The sequence below is a fragment of the Dermacentor variabilis genome, chromosome 9, assembly GCF_050947875.1.
Source record: "Dermacentor variabilis isolate Ectoservices chromosome 9, ASM5094787v1, whole genome shotgun sequence".
Classification (NCBI taxonomy): domain Eukaryota; kingdom Metazoa; phylum Arthropoda; class Arachnida; order Ixodida; family Ixodidae; genus Dermacentor; species Dermacentor variabilis.
Genome location: NC_134576.1, coordinates 141,261,007 through 141,274,897, shown reverse-complemented (window position 1 = coordinate 141,274,897; position 13,891 = coordinate 141,261,007). Strand labels below are relative to the sequence as shown.

Sequence of the window (13,891 nt, the reverse complement as noted above, 5' to 3'; positions counted from 1 at the left end):
CGCCCGGTGGATCTTTTTTTAGTGTTTTCGGTTTGCATCATTCACACTTTAATTATAATTAACTTCATCATCATCATCGATCGAGAAGCGCTTTTTTGCGCTGCATGTTGTATGGTTGTATTTTGTTCTTGCATTGCGCAATCGAGCAGTTTTGCCTGTGGTTTTGCTTCGCGTTTACGCGGTTTCGCCGATTTCGCGCTAAAAATTGTGTATTGCTGCAGCAACGCGGGAAAACTCAGCGTACTGCGCTGTCAGCAGCTTTGTTTTGTTGTTTGTTTGTTGCAAGGCCACGGAACAGCTACCGCAGCGATTGCGGGAAGTGGATCGCATTTTCTTTTTTGTGACCGCACGCAGCAGCAGCCCATACATACATGTGCTGTTCGTCACCGGTGTTGTGTCTGCGGGGCGTGAACAGCTCCGAACTCCCGTGAAAAGGCGCGGCTCTGCGTCTGTGCAGCATCGTTGATTTTTAGTCGCACGTGATCTTTAGCTCGCTCTATGCGGTCGTAACTCGATTCGCGTTGCCGTCAAATCGATGAGACGCAGGCATGCCGTCCGAACCGCGCTGTCAGCCTAGCACGACGAAGACTCGCAACGCGGCTTACGAGGAATATCTGCGTAACCTCCGAAATTGGGAGGCCAGCATCAAGATGAAAGACGCACAGCTTCGCTCCTTGAAGTCCAAGCTCCAGCCGGCCACGGTAGTGCGGTCCCTTTGCATCTAATGCGCAAATCGGCGCGGTTTTGTTGCCGCCGCTCTGTCGTGTTTCGTGTGACGCTGAACACGTTATATATGTGCGACAGCATGCAGTTCTCGTGACATATTTTCTCTTGGCAATGATTCCCTGTGATTGGGGCACATAGTGACCCTATCTTTTTTTTTATTTTTTCCTTCTTCAGTGTGCACCGGTGCGCAGAGCTTTCGGTAATCATTAAGAAAAGTAATATAGTCAAAGTTAAGTCCCGCTCTACTATATGATTCGTAACACGTTTACCGAAACACTCGCCCACTGCTTGTTCGTGCAGAGGTTTGACTGCACGTCGACTCCACAATTTGTCAGTTGTTTCATTTATTTATTTTTGAACATCTCATGCGAGGTTGGTATAAAAATGCCAAAACACTTTCGAAACAATTGACCCATTTACCAATAAATTTTTCGATGCTAGCATTGCTCTATGTAATGTTCCATTTGACTTTCTGTACAAGTTCAGCAGTGTTGCGTACAAGTTCAGCAGTGTTGCCCAGCTGTTGCCCATACTGTACATGAAGGGGGCCAAGCCAATGCAAATTTTATTGCTTTACCTAAAGCGTTAGTGCTCTCACTCATTCTTGAGGCAGGCATACCACGAGGTCCATCATTAGTTTTGCTTGTCACTGTAATTCATGTCGATGACGTTTAACATGTAACATGCAATTTCAAAATTCGCATCTATGTTAAGGCAATATTTTGTACCATGCGATTCAGTCTCTCCATGACCATGTTATTGATTTGTATCATTATCGTAGTTTTGAATGTGAAAAATGTAAGGTAACTTCCAAAAAACGGTCTCAGTGACAATTACAAAAAATTAGGTACGGCCCTTTATATCGTTTATTTTATTCACTAGCTTATTTGAAACAACAGGACATGGTACAGATATCTAAGTGGGCTTAGCACATTTGTCCTGTCCTTAGCGCACTGAACTCATCTGACAGCATGGTTGTTTAAAACATGCTGCCTGCTTGACTTTTCAAGTACTTAGATCATATGCACACTAGTAGCATACTCTTAAATGGCATTGTAGTAAGACATGTAGTCTATAAAAGTATGTAGTTGACATGTAGCAGGGTGGTGGGGAGGGGTTTGTAGGAAAGGAGAGCAGACCATGTTTCACTTATTGCTATCTGATTTGCACCAAGTGGCATGAAAAGATGGTACAAAGCAAACGAGGCATGCACCAACTGGATTAGTTCGCACAGTGGTATTCTCGAGATTTGTTTTAAAGATACCTTGGTATACATTCACTGGGCTTTCCGAAGATGTGAGCTGCATCTTATCGATAGATAATCAATGTATTGTGCCAGTATTGACCAGTGGGCACTGTACTTGCAGGATAAAAAAATTCCTGGAAGGAATGCCGAAGAATGCAAAAAGCCAGGGAATGAAAAATTATAGGTGTAACGTTAAGAGGTAGCCATGCTGCCATGTGGATTAGGGAACAGAATGAATTTGCTGCTATCCTAGTTAAGATTGGGAGTTAAAAAAGCAATGTAATGTGAACAGCAGATAACAAACAGTCCATCAGAGTAACCGAATATTTTCAAGGGGAAAGGAAACATAGTTTAGGGAAGAAGCTTTGTGTAATGATATTAGGAAATTCGCAAGCGTAGGATGTGGTCAGCTCACGACATTGGTAATTGTAGATTGCTGGGAGGGACATTCGTCCAGCAGTGGACACAAATTAAGATTAACTTACCTTTTTGCCTGGTATTGATGATGCTTGATTGCTTGATCCTTGCTGTTTCTCATCTCCTGGCATTTTTTTTTTTTCACCGCTTATTTTCTCCAAACTTATAGCTCCTTTCTGGTTGTTTTACATAGAAACCCACACAAGGATAGCTGACCTTTTGAACTGGATTCACTCACCAATTCAAGCTAGTAACCTTCTTGTTGTGTGTTTCTAATAGCTTTTACTGGTTACAGTAGAAGTAGGACACCAAGCCCAGTATAACATAATGATCCTTTTCCACTTATTTTCCTTCGGCACTTTATTCGTGATACAAATAGTATTTTGCCTGCATTATCGCAGGGACCATCCAGTTGTGAGTGGCACTTGGTAAGGAAGGAATAGAATTGAGCTAAAGGCATCCCTACGTCAGACCGGCCCAATTCCATTAAGGGTACATTGTAGTACATGTAGTACATTGTAGTTCAGAATTCTTACCAAGAAAAAAAATTAATACACATTTTGGGCTACAGTCATTAGTAATCACAGTTATGTTGAAATCACACTGTATTGCATCTAAATACCGTAGCCTATGTAATAACATTAAGCAGTTAAAAAAGGGTGAACTCTTAGTTTGTGTGTCAGCATGGTGCACTTGCTGCGTGACTATGGTGGCAGTTGTGTAACGGAATGAGAAGCGCGTGCATGCAGATACAGGTGGCGAACCATAACTGTCTTTTTGGACAGCATCTCTGTCAAAGCATCCACTGATTAGAGCAGTACCTGAGTATGCAGATATTATTTGGGAGCCTCATTCATTGGTACTTGTTGATCATTTAGAGAGCATCCAGAGAAAGGCTTTTATGTTTTGTGTACAATTTCTATGATGGGGAATCTGTGCCAGGATTGTATAGCCATTCAGGATTGCCAGACCTGTCAACTAGGAGAAAGGTGGGACAGCGTGGAACTTTTATTAAGAGCAGACGAAGTTGTTTGGTCGCTTTCCTTGCGGGTGGCTTCCTCAGTCCAGGAAGCTTGCGACCTTGCTGCCTGCCTTGCCCTGTTTGCCATTTGGCACTGGTGATCAGGGTTGAGGCTGGTGAGCTGGGTCTCCCACTGCTCCAGTGTGGGATGGGGGATTGTGTGGATGTTGGTGATTTGGTCACGTTCTTCATACCATGGTGGCACAGGGTGTTTGGCGTCTGGCAGAATTTGCAGCTGTATTCGTAATGTGTGTGGTAAATGTGTTGGCATTTTGTGTTATGTGGGAAAGTGTTGGTTTGTAGTTTTCTGTAAGTTACAGGGTCTTCTTTCAAGATCTTTGGTGGTATATAGATTCTTCTCCCCAGTCTGTGGTGTGAAAAAGAAAAAAAAGTGAAAGGAATGAAATTTTTGCATAATTTAATATTGTAACGCGTTGGGGTCGGACTAAAAATGAAGATTATTTTCAATTCTGTTATAGTCGTGAAACATGATAAAAATATGAATATGTCATTCATGTTTCATTGCAGGAAGAGTGTTTTAAATCTTTTTTCCCCTACGAATGGTACTTGAGTGGAATGCATTGTCGCCAATTTTTGACAGGAATAACAGCTGAAAGTTCATTTTGCTGTAAACTTGATCAATCTTTCTTACAATATGACTGTTACTTTTTATATTTGTATTTTTCTTGTTTCTACTCTGCATTTCTGTTTTATTCATGCCATGGTTCTTGTTTGTAGCTGGCAGTAGCATGTAGACATATTGAAAGGCTCTTATGTGCTGAGCCCTGAAATTCACATTTAGCACAAAAAGGCTTGCTTGTCAGCAAATCCAGTGCAGGAAAGAGAACTTCGAACTGTTGAAATGACCAGCTAGTTTGAGCTTAACTATTACTGTTGAATATATTCAAACACAAAGTGTTGCTTATCTATTCAGGAGCCTATGCCTGTGAAGAGACCTGCGTCATCGGAAGATAAAAGCACACCATGTGCAGGCAGCGCAGTGTCAGACTCCATGGTTGCATTAGAAACTTTAATAAATGTGCGTATGTGACCTCACTTATCACCTTACTTCGAAACTGCCCACGCTATCCTCTTGCTTATCTTTATCATTTTATTTCTAGGATGAAAGCACGTCGGAGACTAGTGGCAGCGATGACGAGCAGTTTCAAGCTGAATGGAAGCGTCAGCGAGCACTTATTGAAAAGGAAAAGGCTAGTGTTTTATGCCTGGATATATGGCAGATCTCTTGAAGTATATTCATGTTGAATTGACGTGGTAAAATAACAAATGGAGACACCATTGACAATTCCATTTCAAACTGATCCTTTATGCCCTTTGTCATGGGTTGGTCTCGCATGGCACAAAATTAACTATAACCAAGACCACCAGCTTTGGCGTAAGATGTAAATATGAAATTTTATGTAAAAGAATCGTTGTGTTATATTAGCCATGCTCTTCTTTAAAGTGTCTGCCTAGCTTTCTGCAACAACTAAACAAGACAGAGGTTAACAGGAATATGGAGACTTAACGCGATCAACAGTGTCCAAATGAGGGATATTTCAAGCTGGAGCCAATGTTTCAACAAGGGGACTTGTCACTGTAACAGAAAAGTACAAGTCCCATTGTTGAAACACTGCAGCATGAGACATCCCTCCTTCAAATACTGTCAATCATTGTTTGAACTGTTTCATAATTGTTTTACCTTGTATTGTACATAGCCTTGACTGTGAGATATCAAAGTGCCAATGACGATGATGACTATGCTGATTGCGATGATGCATTGCGATGATGCATTGCGATGGTGCAATTGGAACACTTCCAAGACGTCGACATCATCACATGGCCAGTGGAAACTGAATGAATAAAAAATATTAAAAAGCAAAAAGCTATTACTGCTTTAAGTGCACATGTGCATTTAGGAGCTCAAATTCTGAGGTACCAAGGCCTCAGCCTAGTCAGCTGCCCTCTCCTTTGTATGTCACACAGCAAGGGAATTAAAAGCAGTTTGGAACAGTTAATCATATGAAGTACTCAACAATGATATGACAGCACCCAAAAACAAAGCACTTCAGGATTTAATTTATAAACTAGGTGGCTGGATTCTGGAAAAGAAAAAGTGAAGGGGAGGGGCCTCTGTCATGGCACGTGAAGTACAGTTAAGAACATAAGAAGTGTCCGCCAATTCAGACCTTTCCACAAACTTGGATCTGATAACCAATCCCTTTCTTGCACTTGTAAAACACTGCACAAAACTCTGACAATTGCAATGCTTCAATAAGCTTGTCTCATTTGTGCAGGGCAACAGACTCTTCAAAGATGGCCGCTATGATGAAGCAATTGAAAGCTACGGCATAGGCATTGAATGTGACCCCCAGAATCCGGTGCTCTATGCCAATAGGGCAATGGCATTTTTGCGTAAAAACATGTGAGTTGCTCCCCTATTTCAATGAGCTGATATGTTGAAGGAACACTAATGAGAAACTAAATCAGTTTATACTAATAAAGCATTGTTTCAACACTCTATTTTTCTTAATTTCACGGTAAGAAGGTGGTTACCAGAAGATAAAGTGAGGGCTGAACTTTCATTCTTGAATTTACGCCACAACGCCAGTGCCAGTCACAGATTTCAAAGGATTTCCTTGTGTTTGGACCACCGTGACTCAGCTGGTTGTTGAAGCTTGCTAAGTTCAGTCTGGGGCTCCTTTAGGAGCAATGTAGCCCATCCTTACCAATAAACAAATAATAAGACAAGAGCATATGCTGTCAAAATCTATTCTGTCGCTGCGAGCATGGCACAGGAACTTCAAGATGGCATTGCCAGAAAGCTTTTGTTTTTTTTGTCTTTTCTAGCTTACCAAGCCGCCTACCACAGTAAGAGTGGCTTTCATGCTATCCCAGAAGTGCCATTTCTTAATATGTCTAACTTATTTTTCTCCTGAGTGTCCCTTTAAAAATATCATTGATTACTAGACCCTTTTCACAGGTACATTTTTAAATGCGAGCACTGGCTTGTGTTGATAGATTAGAGAGGCTGTAATTTGTAAGGGGGCTATTGCAGTGAAATAACAGACCAGTGTGCAGTGTAGGGGAGGGGTAAGCTGATAGAAAAATAAACGAGAAAATGCATGAGTGTCTGGAAATGTTAGAACAAAAACAAATGAAAGAAGAGAGAGATGTGTGAAGCAAGGAAGGGGGAATCAATTTCGGAATAACAATAACTGATATAGAAGAATAAAAAAGCACAACATGCAATATTAGTATTTTGAAAGAGGAGGCATGGTGAACTGGCTCATTTGAAATAGCGCATGCACTTTCTGTATGTTCCTATGAACAGGTTTGGCGCTGCTGAAGAAGACTGCAATCGGGCCTTGGAGTGGGATCCCAACTACATCAAAGCCTACCACCGGCGCGGTCTCGCTCGACAAAGCCTCTCTAAGAAGGCCCTTGCCGCAGAGGATTTCCGCATGGTCCTCTCCCTGGAGTCAAACAACAAGGAAGCGAGGCAGCACCTGACCAGACTAGAAAAGGTACGCTTGTGTCATGTGCTAACAGCAGCTCTCTCTTCAACTAGGCATGACCGCAGATATGTTTTTGAACAGTGGAGTGTGCATGCTTATCACGCGTGCCCATGTGATGCATGCTGGCGTGACCTTGCATGTGCAAACACCACTGCTGTGTCAGCCTGCACAGTTCTGAACCGTGGCCACAGTTTAAATTAAAACAGTAATATAATTATACTTATATTTAGGTTGTCAAAGGTGCCCCCTTGCATTATGTTCTTGAAGATATCATACTGTAGATGGAAGTGCTATGCTATCTTGGTGCCAAACCATATGGCTGTGCCAACCTGCACCAACACATTCACTTCTACTGAAGGCGCTAAATATAGTGGAATGTGCATGTTGAGTGGCAATCACACAGCCATAGTCATGCGTTAGCTAGGCCTCAGAAACCAAGCCCAAGCAGTCCTTTTCAGCATCGGTGTGTTTTGAGTGTGGATGTATTTAGTGGCACATAATAACTAATTTTCCTGGCTCCAGGAAAATGAAAAATGTTAGGTGCTATACAATGCATTACGAACGTTTTATATAGGTCTTATGTGTTTGCACACTATGCAGACTGGCTGAAGATGAATTCAATTGGCTCTCTTTTCATGGGGCAGTCAGGAAGGAAATAACGCCCTTAGCTGAGTGAATAAGTTGTACGGTCTGCTCAGAGCACAGCATATCAGTTTCATACATTTTAACGCTTGCTTGTACACCCTATTGGTAAACCTGCGTCGATTAACGGGCGAAAGCAATGTGTGTAATGTTCTAAATCTATTTCCCACGTGCACCTCGTCCGGTTACCGGGATAGTAGTGTAACGCACTGACAAATGACCTGCTTGCTTTCGTGAAACTTCTTGGCCAAAAATATCCCATGGCAAACGTAATCATCACACAAATTTGGACTCTGGCCAAATTTGTGTGACCACACCACACAAAGTCAGACTTTTGCCACTGCAGAACGCAAGCCAGTGGTGTAGTTTCGGTTTTAGTCAACTTTAGCAGCCAAACAGTGGTCATAAAAGGTAAGTGAAAACACAAACGACAGAAATTGCATTTGCGCCGACGATGTTCATGATGCAACTTGCACAGATCGCGTCCAAAAACTTGTTTTACATTGGCTTTATAGGCCCTATGGCGGAACCGTTAATAAGCTCAAATAATTGAGCTTGTGCAAAATATTGGTTGACAATGCAGGTCAGAAACACGTGAACATTTTTTGCTTGATTCTCTTCAAAATGGCAGTTTTCTTCTTGGCAAGTAATAGCAGAATAATATGAACACTCGCCAAAGGTAAAGCGTATTGAAAGAAAACTTGATTTTTCGGGGCTCATACGGATCCCTTGATCACAATGAAAGCAAATGCGGTGGCTTTTGTTTAAGTATGGGAGAAATGGCGCAGTGATGTGAAATACTGACAAATATGCAATGACCAGGAAAGTAAATTCGCATTTATTTTGTGGTATTCAGCTATTCCAATTGAATGTGCAAAGAATGAAAAATTAACAGAAGGCATTATGTAAAGGACATTCATTGTATGTTGGTGGGTGTTGTTCATGGTTGTTACTGAGAGTATATATTTCTTGTTCATTGTGCATGAATACATTTAATTAGCTAACTTTATAAAAAGTAGTGAAGGACGCTAAAGAATGACCAATGGTAGCATTTAAGGCAACCTAGGATTTGTGCAGACTATTTTTTTTAACAAAAGGAAAAACACCTATGAATTAAAAAAGAAAAGAAAAAAACAACAACATGTAGTGCCTATGACAGCACCTCCAGGCGTGAAAGATTGCGCATTAATCTCAATGAAAACCTTGTCAAATATGGGCACTGGGAGCGCTCTTTTCTCGGCGCGTCAGCAGCTTTTCGTACATTTTCGTTTCTTATCAAATGCAAAGTAGCATGATCTTGTAGCAGTTCTCTTTCCGAACTGTTACCAAGACCGTGCCCCTGGTACACACGGTTATAATGTATGCAATATAATAGATGACCATGTTTAGGTCTGAGACCACTGATATCACTAGCGCAGGGACTTATTATCACGAAGAATTTTTTAAAATTTCATAGGCTTTTTCTTTTTCTTCTTGTCGGAACAAAAAACCACACGAGATCTAGGTTGTTAAAAGCTGTTACCGGTCATTTCTCTATGTGCTACACAACTTTTGTATTTGCACGATATTGAATGTAGATAAATTTTAACTAGTTAAAATGAAATATTAAATGCTTGTGCACAAGGAAAAATAACTCTTCACTGGCATTAACAAAAGCCTATCAGCATACAGTAGGCGCTGTTTGCCTAAATAATGCCTTCAGTTATTTTTTTTGCTTGGCCACATTTGGATGGCACATCATGTATGTAACTTAAAAGTGGTTTCTATGAAACCTATACGGACTTTCTTTGTAACTTCTTGCTACAGTCGGGTGAATGACACTTTTTCTCTTTTATGAACTTTCTTCCACTTTGTGGGCTTTTGCAGAAATGACTTGCCGTAACTTAGTAGTATTCTACAAAGTCCAAAACGAATATATTCTCTTGATTTTCATGTATTTCGCTCATGTTAAGCTTTACCAAGCTGCTCCAGCATGTGTGTCTTCCACTTCAGAATGAATGATTCCTGCTCTAAACCTGTTCCAAAGTGCCAAATCTGCTCCCAGAGCTGCTCCAAAACTGCCTTGGCTGCTTCCATCCATGAAATATGGTGTGCACTGCTCTTCAGTGATGTTCCTTGAGGATTCCTGGTCCATGAGAACCTGTACCAATAAATAATAATAATCATAGTTGGCAACCTTGAGCGCCTTCATGAAGGCAAGATAGTGGAAATGTATTTCTTGGGTAACAGGTTATCACAAGAATTGTCAAGGAGGATTAATGCTGTTCAGTGACTACACTACTGTTGAAAGGATAGTGCTGCTCTCCCATGAATGTAGTAAAACTTAAGATGTTCAAGTTTAAATGTATTTGCGACTAGGATGGGTTAGTTTTCCTTTGCAAAATGTTTTTTTCTGCTCTGCGTCTTGCTCAGGAATTAAAGGCTGGAGCTGGTGACATGGTCACAACAAAGGCCTCCTCAAGTTCCCACTCTTTGAATGCCAAAGAACCAGCAGGTCAAGTTGAAAAGCCAGCGAAGAAGGGCTCTGCAGCTGAAAAGATGTCACTGCCCATCAGAGCAGTGACTGCAGTTAAAGTGGAGCCCCTGACTGCCCCTAGAACCAGGAGAGTATCAGAAGTAAGTGTTGTATTGTGGATCTTGTTCTTTGGGATCTTGGCTTTTAATGTAAACCTTTGAGCTGTCATGTAAGCTTTTTAGCAGGATAGTACTCCATACCTGCCAACCTTAAAGATTTTATCAGTGAAGGTCCAGTTTTCTAGAGCTTGTTTGCAATTGTCATATTAACATAGATAGATTTATGATTTCTTGTTTGCACCCAGGTTAAGGCAAAGCCAATTTTTGAAGAATATAACTACAGTTATTGACTTTATTCATAGTCCAATTTTTTTGAACTCTTTTTTTTGGACACTGGCTCACTGCTTTCTTGTGATTGCTGCGGCTGCGACACACAAGTGGGACACCAAAACAAACATGCAGCAGACTTGTTTAATTCTTTTATGAGCAGCGTCACCATACCTAACTTTATTGCTACACAACATTAGCAAATTTGATTTTCTGTCATGACGTCACGAGTGCTTACTAACCTTGGCACTTGTTAAGCATGATCAATTTAGGTGCAAGAAATGTGTAGAATAGTTCCTACAACTTCGAAATGTATGTGTCAGTACAACTTTAACTGTTGCTGTCCTTTCCTGTCAGCAGAGACTGCTGAAGAGGGTACCCATCCGTGACGTGCCAGGTGGAACGCTCCTCAAAGAGGAGTGGGTGGCAGCAACAAAGACACATAAGCCGCAGCTCCCGCCACCTGCACCAAGTTCATACCAGTTTCAGGTCGACTGGAGGCAGCTGGCCCCATTTCCCGAGCTGCGCTACAGATACCTCAAGGTGTAATCTCGCTGTTCAGCCTGTAGTTTTAGCACTTGCTACATTGTTTTCTTTTTTCATTGCATGAAGCTTTGAAACCACAGCAAATGATAGAAAGAGGCCTACTTACTCGTGGCAGGGGGTCCTACCTTTATTATACACGAGGCCCCTTTGTGCACTGCCATGTATATAGTCAGTCCACACAGCTACAAGTATTTGCAATCATTGCTTCTGCTTCTTTTCTTTTTTAAGACAATGCCTCCTATGTGCCCATAAATTTGCTTTCTTTATTTTGATTCCCTTTTGGATGTGCAGGTTCCAGTGATACGAAGCAAAAATGGAAAGTGCATCGCAGATGAAACATCTTCATATACACCTGTTCTCACACTGGCTTTTCTCAAACAGGACTGTGCAGATACAGTCGAAACCCATGATAACAAAATCCTGCAACAACGAAATTCCCACAACAACGAAATATTTTTCGTATCCCCAGCAAACGCCCATAAGATTCAATGCATTTCGTACCTGTACTACAATACCGCATCAGTGAAATTTGCCGGAGCGTAACCCCGCATATTACCCACTCGCATAGGGCTAGCAGGCTCCAAATTGTGCTCAAATGCATTGTCTTGCACTAAAATTGTGTAAAATGCCACCACATTACACTTGCGTTGGTGGCGCTATTTTTGCTTACAAAAACAACCAAGCGTCGGAAGCGATCGCAAGCACTGGAAACATGTCATGGCTGCCATCTTGTCTGTTGATCGCCCGTTTGAAGCGGCACGCATGTTGCTACTGACATGTGATGACAGTTTTGCACGCCTACTAGGCAAGATTGTAGATTGTTGTTCGAAACGCGTGTTGTTTGCCTTCCCCGTGGCTGACAACTCGGTGTGGCCTAGGTCAGTCGCATGAGGCGAAATTGAATGCAAACTGAACTTGCGTTACGAACAATGATTGCTGATCGCGGCAGTTTTTTCGCATGATGTGCGCCTAAATGAGAAAATATGCAGCAAAAACAAGGCAACCCACGTCCCACCGACATGGAATTGCTTATGGTGTTTGAGATGGCAGTCGCAGCATAGAGTGCCAAGCACCGGGCTGTTATTGAGCAATCATCCGGGAATACATATCCCTTATGTCAAGAACACTGGTTTTGGTGCCACCCGACAGGCATCGCGTGTAGATTCGGCGCCGGACGTAGATGTACTCTAAGGGGCGGTAATCTCGATTTTTTGCGTTCGGCACCGGACGCATCGGTGCCTACAGGCGACAGCGTGTGCTGGAGAAATGCTGCTGCATGTGCTGTTGCTCTGCGTCCGGTGCCGAGTTACGCAAAATCTCGCAAAAGTGATTGTATCTCCGAAAGCAATTGACCGAGAATACTGCTCCATGGCAGTGTTCCATGGCAATGCAGATTATAACCTTGAGCAAAGCTTGTCAAAGTAACCGAACAGAATTTTGACGGTAAGGTTTTGTGCTGCGATGCATTACCTATCTGTGCTGTCTCTTTTCACAACAACAAAATTCTCAAGAGAGCGAATTTTTTTACTTTCCCCACTGATCTCGTTATTGCGAGGCCCAACTGTAATGCGGGCAGTGCATGTGTCCTCCTGATGGGAATTGCATAGCAGATGGCATTCAATTGGAAATCGCTTTTCATGATTGCATATACTGTAGCCTCTCTTGCCACTTTTTGCCGCCATAAGGTGCTGACATGCCGTGCAATTGACGCTTGTGCATTCTGGTTGAAAAATTGCAAGAATGTAGAAGCCTTCGGAGCCTATTGATGTAGATTTTGTGCTTCTATGAAAGCATGCTTTTTGTCATCCTAAACCTTAAGCACCACTCAGACGGTATTGATCTTCATTATATCTAAATTGAGGTTTTGTTTATAGAGTTAAACTTCGATATAACGAAGTGGGTAAAAGCGGCACTTCATTTCGTTATATCGAAATTTCGTGGCATTGAAATTCGTCCTTTTATGCACATAAGTACAGTCACCGATCAATATTTCTTACACAGAAAGAAGCCACAGAATTTTCCGAATTATCGGGCAATTGAAGGAATCAAATTTGAATGAGAAAACAACTCATTTGATGAATTTGAGAGTCGGCGATGAATGATACGGTTTCTTGCCACATCGATGACATCTTCATATCGGCGCTACGAATTAAGTGAAGCCAGCCACGCTTTCGTGTGCACTCCGCCCCTGCAGCTCATAATCTTACCCGCACTGGGACAACACTATCGTCAGCAGAGGGGAGTGAATGGTTTGTCTGCCTATCACTCCAACGAGTCACCGAAACTTGGGATTACGCAACTTATAATGCTAAAAGCGCGGGAAGACAGCTTACATGATGCCACGCGCTCTCTTTGTGCACACTCTTTGCACATGCGGCAGATTACCTCTAAAGGGCTAAACGTAGTCCAATGTATCGTGAGCGCACGTACATGTTACGTCTCGTTGGCAAGAACAAGAGCGTCTATAGTTCGGCCGATGGTTCGATGCACTGGCGCAGCCAAGGTAACCGGATGCGGCCAATGCGCTTCGACATGCCCAGATGCTGATAACATCAGACTATAAACACACCTTAAAGCAGGACACATAGTTGGGTATACACTCAGCCGCGTTTACAGCCATGCGCAGCGATGGCCTAGGCGCATGCCAGAAATCACGACTTGTGCCGACTTACCCCCCCGCCTCTCGCGAGTGCTTGATTTCCCTTTACTCGTGCAGGAAGGCGGCACTTGTGAAGCCACCATCTTTCTTGCCTCACCTATAAGGTAAAATTCTATTCTATTTCACTACAACGTTTTGTTTCTTTTTTCCCACAGCAAATGAACCCGAGCAAATTAGGAACATTTTTTCAAGAGTCGATGGAGACTGAACTCTTCTGCGACATTCTGTGCATCCTGGAGAACCAGTTTATGAGGTGTGTATGGGGGCCAGTGGTA

The 13,891-nt window shown here is 42.4% G+C and overlaps 1 protein-coding gene across 3 annotated transcripts in view; it reads left to right on the top strand.

Moving 5' to 3' along the window:
• The first annotated feature begins 88 nt into the window (after positions 1-88).
• Positions 89-13,891, top strand: part of LOC142557693 (RNA polymerase II-associated protein 3-like) — a 29,572-nt gene continuing 15,769 nt past the window's right edge. The window contains exons 1-8 of one of the 3 annotated variants that reach the window (XM_075669724.1): positions 89-701; positions 4,345-4,449; positions 4,532-4,621; positions 5,708-5,835; positions 6,745-6,937; positions 9,983-10,186; positions 10,772-10,954; positions 13,772-13,869. In XM_075669724.1, coding sequence (XP_075525839.1) covers positions 549-701; positions 4,345-4,449; positions 4,532-4,621; positions 5,708-5,835; positions 6,745-6,937; positions 9,983-10,186; positions 10,772-10,954; positions 13,772-13,869 — 1,154 coding nt within the window. In that variant the 5' untranslated portion in view covers positions 89-548. Of the gene's footprint in view, positions 702-4,344; positions 4,450-4,531; positions 4,622-5,707; positions 5,836-6,744; positions 6,938-9,982; positions 10,187-10,768; positions 10,955-13,771; positions 13,870-13,891 lie in introns of all 3 variants that reach the window. The other 2 variants (XM_075669723.1, XM_075669726.1) reach the window with 2 other exon arrangements.